Below are 8,221 nucleotides of genomic sequence, written 5' to 3'. Positions count from 1 at the left end.
AAAAAAAAAAAAAAAAGAAACTAAGTCTCAAAAACAAACAAACAAAAAATAAAATACAGAAATTAATATTTTCTAGAATAATGCACTTAAAATATTACCAGTGAATAACTAGAATCTGTTTTGAAACTATAATGAATTGTAAAGTTTGAAACATATTTGTTTTAAAGATATCATAGAATGCTCTGTTGAGAGGATCAGTGGCACCTCGAGGGCTCATTAGAGACTCCTGCCCCCACCAGACTACTGAGACAGTAGACTGCAGGGTGCTTTCCCTGCAAGCCCTGGCTGTGCAAAGAGAACCCTTCCCTGAACTTGAAAGAGGATGGGAGATGCTCAGAGTTCTGACAAATTAAATGGACAACAGGTCCTGATGGCTCTGCCTTACTCTTATTCTAAAACTGTGGCTTGGCTATAAAAAGAGAAGAACCCAGGAGTCTTTCTCTTTCTGGTTTGGACAAACTGTAAGTGACCCCAGCTCCTTTATCAGTTTCAGGCTCCTAATCTTTTAAAACACAGGAAAATAAGTGTGTGAGTTTAATGCATTACCCAGCTACCAACATTGTGCACTAACCTTCTGAAACCAAATTCTACTCCTAAAATATATCCAATGCACACATATGCACACATGTACACTCACACACACACTCACAAACACACTGAAATACGCAGGCACCCAACAGCCACATACTGATGTGCACAGATACACAAATCTTTGTGATGAGAACCCATCATTTCTCAAGTAGATTATTTAAATAAATTATGAAGCAGCCAGAAAATAAATACTATGCACACACAATAAAGGTGTATTATAGAACTGGGGGTAGTGACATTTGCTTTGATCCCAGCACACTGAGGGCCAAGATAGGAGAACTGAGTCTAAGACTAGCCTAAGCTACAAAGTAAGGCCCTGCCTGCACCCCCTCAAAGGCTACATACGTAATTATATATGTGCATAAATGTGTAAAATGCCAGGAACATTTTCTCAGAGGACAACTGAAACCCTGCAGAAGGGTGTACATTGGCCCACCTTTTTATCAGACACATACAACGCCTACTGCATTCAAACAGCAAATGGCTATAATTCATCATTTGAAGAAGCAAAGCTGTCTTGTTAATTACAAAGATTTACTCTGAGGAAGAGAAACACATGAGAGTAAAGAAACCCACTGACCACATATAATTTCATGGATGGTTATGCATGTAGTGATTTACAAAAGAATAATTTTCTAGGATAAAGAAAATTCTGACTTACTTCGATGATATACTTCTCCAAAGACCTGATATCCTCAAGGGCTTCCGGGTCTTGGTGGATGACCACAATTTCCTTCAAAGGATACTAGAGGGGAGGAAGGGGAATGAACTCAGGGTCAGTTCCTCCAAAAGGAAAACTGTTGAATGCTCATCTGTCTGGCTAAAGTCTACCTGAATATTCAGCTAAACGAGTGCCAAGTCATTCATACCTTACCGCAGAAAAGGACAAAGAATTACACCACTGCTGGAAATTCTATGTTAAAATTTCCCAAGACTCGGGTCTGAGTCAATCCGGTATCAGAACACAATTTCTCACCTTTATTGGAATAGTTTTCCGGTCTCGTATCACTCTCCCAAGCTCAATCACGGACTGCATCCTAGACACAGCGGTCTCAGTTTTCTTGTCAATCAGCTCTTCTCTGATTGATAAACACAGGAGTTTGGAAGATCGTTATTTTTAAAAGGTGAAAACCTGACACGGTTACTCGTAAGTGAAGAAGAAGGTCAAGCTAGCTCTCCAGCCGTAACTGAGAAAGGGTGTCACCCACTCCCACCTCAGGCACCAGGCGCCAAGCACAGTGCTGCCAGGGTTACCCAAGGTGTCACCCACTCCCACCTCAGGGGCCAGGCGCCACACACGGTGCTGCCAGGGTTACCCAAGGTTGAGCTCACACCTCACCCAACTACAGCCTGAGGAGTAGCGGCATCAGCCTACGTGAAAGGAGGGGTTCAGGAGGTAAAGCAGGGAAATGAGTCTCTTCCTTCTCCCATCTCTTCCTGCAGGGCTTGGGACCCTTTCCTATGGCCTAGGTGACATGTCTGTGCTTGATTCCTACCGAACTCGAGGTAGCATGAGGTAGTGGATGCTGAGTGTGTCCTTGAACTGGATAGAAGCAGGATCAATCAGCAGCTTTAGATTCTGGTACATCAGCTCAGTAAGAAAGGGTGTGTACGGGGCCTGTAGCAGAATGGAAGAGAGAGTGTCATTCAGACGTACCCATCATCAGCTGATCTCACTTAGACTGAGAATGAAAACTAGTCACTTTAGAGAACAATATAACAATACACAGCTGTAGGCTGGTTATTAGATGTCCCTTTTCAAAGAAAAATGACTTCATATGTATGAGATATAGTAGGACTACATCACAGGACTCAAAATATCTCTTGATATCTTGCTATCCAAAACCAAACCAAACCAGGAGCCCTAGAGCAAGTGCCAGTTAAGTCAGTATGCACAGAGAGTAAATACCTTAAAGCCTAGAAACCACATCTGCAAAGCAGAAAATCCCACTTGCACCACAGGATGCAGGTGCAGGAAGTTAGACGTGGACACCACCAAGAACTTGGCAAAGGGCAAATTCCCCTGTGACTGTCACAGGCTCACAGAAGACTTGCTGTATAGTATAGAACGTGATACTGGGGTGGCAGACTAGGACACAGAAAAGGAGCAGCCTTCCCACTCGTATGCCACTTAATTAACAGTTTAACAGAAACCATGCCAGATGATCACACATTTTTCTATCAGTGCTAAGTTTGGATATGCTTGATCATTTAAGTTTGAGTTTAGGGATCTCTGCATTACTCACAGTTACTAAGTTCACATTATCAAGATTTATATCACATCTCCCTAAGAGCAGATCCGTGTCTACATATTTAACAGCAAATGAATAAGTACCTCATCTATCTCAGCTGGTACTTAGAATAAGCATCATGTACAGCCCCGTACTTAGTAGGAGGCACAAAAGCTGTTACAACTTCTGAAAGGGGGCTAGTGACAGAAGCTGCTTTGATACTTCTATAGAGAACAGATGGAAGGGAGGGGCTGTAGCTGTAGCTCAGGGTTACTGTTCGTAGCTCGGTTTTGGAAAGGGGTTGAGCATCTCACCATCAGTCGACACAGAGAAAGCAGGACGCTGAACAGTGTCTCCAGAGCCATAACACAGTCTTCCACCCCATTCTCACCCTAGAGAAGAAAAGAAAGACAAATACGAAGCTGCTGGTAGTAAGTGTGTCATCAAAACAGATGTTTATTAAAAGGGGAGGTGTACAGGAAGCGTGTTCTACATAGATGGAAAGGGGTGCAGTGAGGAGAGATGGCCACAACCATCAGTCCTGGGGCCATAAAGGGCAGTGACAGAGGCCAGCACAGGACAGGAGTCTGCTGTATCCCTGACTATCTCTACTGGAGGTCAGGCAAATGGGAGCCACGGACTGGCCATGTTTGATAGTGTAGGGGTAGATGGTTTCCAATATAACAAGAAAAGTTAGTAAGTTTTTGCTTTTAAAAAAAAAAGTGTATATACTGTGTGCTTTTAAAATAACTTTACTAAGCCGGGCGGTGGTGGCGCACACCTTTAATCCCAGCACTTGGGAGGCAGAGGCAGGCGGATTTCTGAGTTTGAGGCCAGCCTGGTCTACAGAGTGAGTTCCAGGAGAGCCAGGGCTAAACAGAGAAACCCTGTCTTATAACTTTACTGATTCATGGCAGGGAAAAACTTTCTGCATCGAGGAATCTGTTACTGTTTTATCTCACTATAATTTCCTGACATGTCAGTGTGTCTGGAGAACACTGTCCACACCAAGCTCATGCTGAGAAAAAAATCTGTCCGCAGCAAGCACCTGATCACTCTGCTTTGGATGGAGACAAAAACAAAGAGGTGTGTTACTGTGTGGGCTCCTTCCTCCAAACTGAAACACTCTCACTAGGAACAAGGCTGAAAAGTATGGAAGTAACTCTCAGGAAGCCCCTTCCCACGGTTTTATAAGCAGGTCATTCGGCCCAGCCAAGCGGCCTCCCACGTATAGGAGCTTGGGAGTGCTGCCTTCCTGAGTTGTCACAGTTCTGGGGTGGGCTTTTGGTTGATGATGCAGTGTGGTTATCTATGCTCCTATCACCCCTCACGCAGTCTCCTGGAAGGAACCCCAGTAATCTCATTGGTTTACATAGCTAGACTTGGAACAGAGGCAATTCTATGGCTAACATCGGTACACACACTATATAGACGTGTGTTCATGCCTCCAGGGAAAAGTCACAAACACAATAGTTTCTTTTAAGGAATATAGCCATACTTGACCATATTTGTAGAATTCTATGAGATCTGCTCAGTTTAATACTGCACTAGCTTGGATATTTCATCCCTGATAACTTGTCCACAGTGCATTATGAAAATACGCAGAATGACTTTTAGATCTCCTAAGTCCCCTTCTGCCACATTGTATTGCAGCTAATGTACTGCAAACAGGAGACATCTTCAAAACAGCATTGTATTTCCATTGCAGTGGGAAACCAATGCAACGGTGTTTCCCTTTGGACCTTTCTCATTCCCCCCCCCTCTCTCTCTCTCTCTCTCTCCTCTCTCTCTGCCCCTCAACCCCTCTCTCTGGTTTTTGGAGACAGTATTTCTGTGTAGCCCTGCCTTTCCTGGAATCTGGAACTCACTCTGTAGACCAGGCTGGCCTCAAACCCAGAGATCCACCTGCCTCTGCCTCTGAGTGCTGGGTTTAAAGGCATGCACCATCATGGCTGACATTTCTCCCTAATCTTTGACCCTGAACTTTTCACAATTTCTACCAGTTCTTACCTTTAATCTTCTCCTGTTCATTCGGACATACCAGTTGGTCAAAATGTCTACAAACTTGACCAGGCGAGGTACTACAGTATATAGCCTGTAAGCTAAAAGCAAGAGACTGGTCAGGCAGGCTAGTCCAGGCCTTGGAGTGGGAAAAAAAGTACAGCTCTTCATTCAAGGGTACTCTACTCCCTAAGGGTACAATGAGAATCAGAATCAACCAATCAGATGGCTCACATATCATGAATACATGACATAGCAACCAAGGTGTTTAGGGGCACCCCAAAACAACAATGAGCCACAAGCAAATCCACATAGGTGAAAAAATAAACTGAACCCCTATTCAACTAACATGGAGTGCACAGAAACATAGGACAGAATGCAGCTCCACACTACTGTGCGGCCTCCTACTTCAAGCAGCAGAAAGCATGCTTTAGATGTTGAGAGGTACAGTGCCATTTTGCCCTGAAAAAGATACCTGGCAAAGCTAAGGAGATATTCTTGTGGTATACATACACGGAGTGCCAACAGCCCTCTATCTATTGGGTGACACAGGCCGCTGCTCAGCATCTTCAGACGCACAGCACAGCCCCCACAGAAAGGGATCCACCCAAACTACTGACAGTCCCACTGTTGCACTGGGAGAAGATGCAGAGGGCATAGCTGTTCTTACTGCGCTTCACAGAAAACAGAACTCAGGCCCACAGCCATAGTCACTAGCTGGCCAAACACTTCTATATAGGTGGTTTCAGCAACTGGGGCTTTGTCTGTTGAAGGGGAAAAACCAGTCCACACATCATGTCTAGAGCTACCCACACTTTCCTTTCAGCGACGCCTGGGATTCCCGTGTTTGGTTTTCACCCCACAGAGTAAGTGACTCTCACATATAAAGAGAAGACACAGCTCTTCATGAGAGAGCTATAGGAACTGCCAGTTCTCATGCCACCCTGTAGACACATTTTCTCATGATCTTGCTGATGGTGATTCTATGGGTATGCAGGTAAACAAAGCTAGGACTTACCTGGGCCAGGAGTTACTCTCTCTCTGTGTGGCTAGTCTCCCACGCATGACCCTCATATAGACACTGAGCTATATGGTTCCTAGGCAGACTGGGTCCTGTCCTAAGTATATGGTATCTAGACTCAGCTTCATGGGGAGTCATGGCAGCTAGTGCTGAAAGATGGTAGGGTTCTCAGACAGTCTTCTGCAAAAGAATGGGACTGCATTCTTTTGGGACAAAAGTACCCAGAGCCCTGAAATAAGCTCCTTTCTACAACTAATAAGGCCACCACACTGTACTTTTGTGTTATTTCTCAAAATTTCTTCTATGTTAATAAGGGAAAACATTTAAAATACCAAAAGAACAACTGTAAAGAGAATAACCAGTCCTCACCCCTGGGAAGACAGCATAGAAGACTCACCTGCCATTTCAGTCTCAAAAAACGCAATGAGGGACTGCATGAAGGATAGAATCCACCGGTCAGTGATGTTAGGGCTTTCTTTGACTGCATGCTCATTGTACAGGAACTCCACTTCTTCTTCCTACAGACAGATGCTTAGTGAGATGTTCGCATGTACAAAGGGTGAAAATAATAACTAACTTTTTAATAAGTGCACACATGTATGCCCATGGATATCAGGAAAGGGCACTGGACCCTTGGAGCTGGAGTTATGGGTGGATGTGAGCCACGTGACATGGGTGCTGGGAACCAAATCCAGATCCTCTGGGCAAACAGTAAGTACTCTTGCCGGCTAAGTCACCTCTCCAGGCTTACCACATGCTCTCTGTCAGTAAAATGGAAGGAAATGATGAAACACAAAACAATCCCAGATGCTGGTAGCAAGCTACTCACATTCAGGATGAGTGCCATCAAGTCCTCAATGAACCATGACCTTTTTTTTTTAAGTTAAAAAAAAAGAGACTTTAGGGTTGGATTACTGTAAACCTATGGAAGGAGGCAGTAAACCTTCTAGAACCAGATGATCCTTTGAAAACTGAAACAAGCACCAGAAAATAGCTCCTATGCTAAGTTGTATGATTCATCTGGAACCCTTCACATCTGCTTTTGCTTTTCAAGAGCCCTGCATGATCCTGAGGGCATCTCACTGGCTCCTGCTCTGCAAGCTAAACTCTTGCCAGCTGGGCTTCTCAGGCAGCAGCATATTGGCAGAGCAAAGGTGAGGACTATTTGCCTGGGTTTGAGACCCTCATGGGGTGGGTGCAGCCCTGCTCTGTACAGATGGGCCTCTTTGTGGTCAAGCATAAGTTCCACACAAAGAGGTCTGCCGAGTATGCGAGCTTCCGGAATGCCCTAAGTGGCACCACATACAGGAAAACTGGCATAATTACAAAGAGAGGAATGCTGAAATACAGAGAAAGATACCCGCCTTCTAAATTTCCAGGGAACTGTGTACCCGGAAGTCCTATGGGAACACTGCTTCTGTCTTGTTCTCAACAGAAGGAAGAGCTAAGCTGAATCCAGAAAAAGGAGAAGCAAGTGAGTGGACTACTGTCTGGCTTGCTAGCTTCCAAGCTGCTCCAGGGTCACCGAGCACTAAGTTTCCAGTAGTTGTGTTGGTAGGTGCTGGAGTAAGATGCTGGGCACAACTGGTTCCACCATAAACACGCAGGCAATACAGTAACTTGTGCTAGTGATAAAGATGCTGGCTGGCACTCAGAATAGTCAGTCTGGGGTCAGCAGAGGTGGCTGCAGACCAAAGGCTTCTCAGGAGAGAATGGGAAGGCCAACCTGAGGCACAGGTTCACATACATCCCATTACTATTCTTAATCCTAGCAACTCCTTCAGAGCTTCTGTCCTTCTCTACTCTCAGCCTAATGCTTCCTCATGCAAGTCTTCCCTGACCACACTCAAGTCAACAGCACAACCTTAGGGTCTGTCCCTGCCCTTTGTCAGGTAAAAACTCTGTCAGTAGCTGACACTCATACTGCCTGCCAGTTCCTTGAATAGAGAAGAACTACACTCAACATGAAATCTCCAAGACAAAGAACTGGCTGATCAGATTATAACACACCCTTTATACAGGAAGGCCTGTGCTACAGAGAAGCAGACACCTCGTGCATCATCACGTAAGGCTTTCTCATGGCTCTGTGTTATCTAGCAGTAGCAAATGGCACAAGAAAGTGGCCACTAGGTCCCACCTCATAGCTCAGCAAACACAGACCAATGCTGTCCATTGTAGAGCAGTGGTCTGCTCAGGTAACTTAAGCCCAGTCTCGTATTTGTCTTTGAGCCCTGAAGCCTCCGTGGGCAGTTTCCTGCTTGCAGGGGGTGGAAGGAGCTTGGCCGTAATTCCTGAGTGTTTGGCTCCTGTTTCAGTCACAACCCCTCACAGCTGCCCCCGCAGGAGATGTGTGCTCTATCAGGCAGACAATGCCCCA

General features: G+C 45.2%; 1 protein-coding gene across 2 annotated transcripts in view; it reads right to left on the bottom strand.

Annotated features, from left to right (window-relative positions):
* The window catches only part of Iars1 (isoleucyl-tRNA synthetase 1), a 49,624-nt gene that overhangs the window by 12,776 nt on the left and 28,627 nt on the right, over positions 1 to 8,221 (bottom strand). For both annotated transcript variants that reach the window (XM_031358196.1, XM_031358195.1), the window contains exons 20-25: positions 6,242 to 6,362; positions 4,833 to 4,924; positions 3,137 to 3,214; positions 2,088 to 2,209; positions 1,568 to 1,670; positions 1,253 to 1,336 (exon numbers count right to left, since the gene is read on the bottom strand). In XM_031358196.1, the coding sequence (XP_031214056.1) occupies positions 1,253 to 1,336; positions 1,568 to 1,670; positions 2,088 to 2,209; positions 3,137 to 3,214; positions 4,833 to 4,924; positions 6,242 to 6,362 (600 nt within the window). The remainder of the gene's footprint in view (positions 1 to 1,252; positions 1,337 to 1,567; positions 1,671 to 2,087; positions 2,210 to 3,136; positions 3,215 to 4,832; positions 4,925 to 6,241; positions 6,363 to 8,221) is intronic.

The sequence above is a fragment of the Mastomys coucha genome, unplaced genomic scaffold (assembly GCF_008632895.1).
Source record: "Mastomys coucha isolate ucsf_1 unplaced genomic scaffold, UCSF_Mcou_1 pScaffold7, whole genome shotgun sequence".
NCBI classification, from domain to species: Eukaryota; Metazoa; Chordata; class Mammalia; order Rodentia; family Muridae; genus Mastomys; species Mastomys coucha.
The sequence above is the reverse complement of the archived record's forward strand: the minus strand, read 5'-3'. Positions and strand labels throughout refer to the sequence as shown.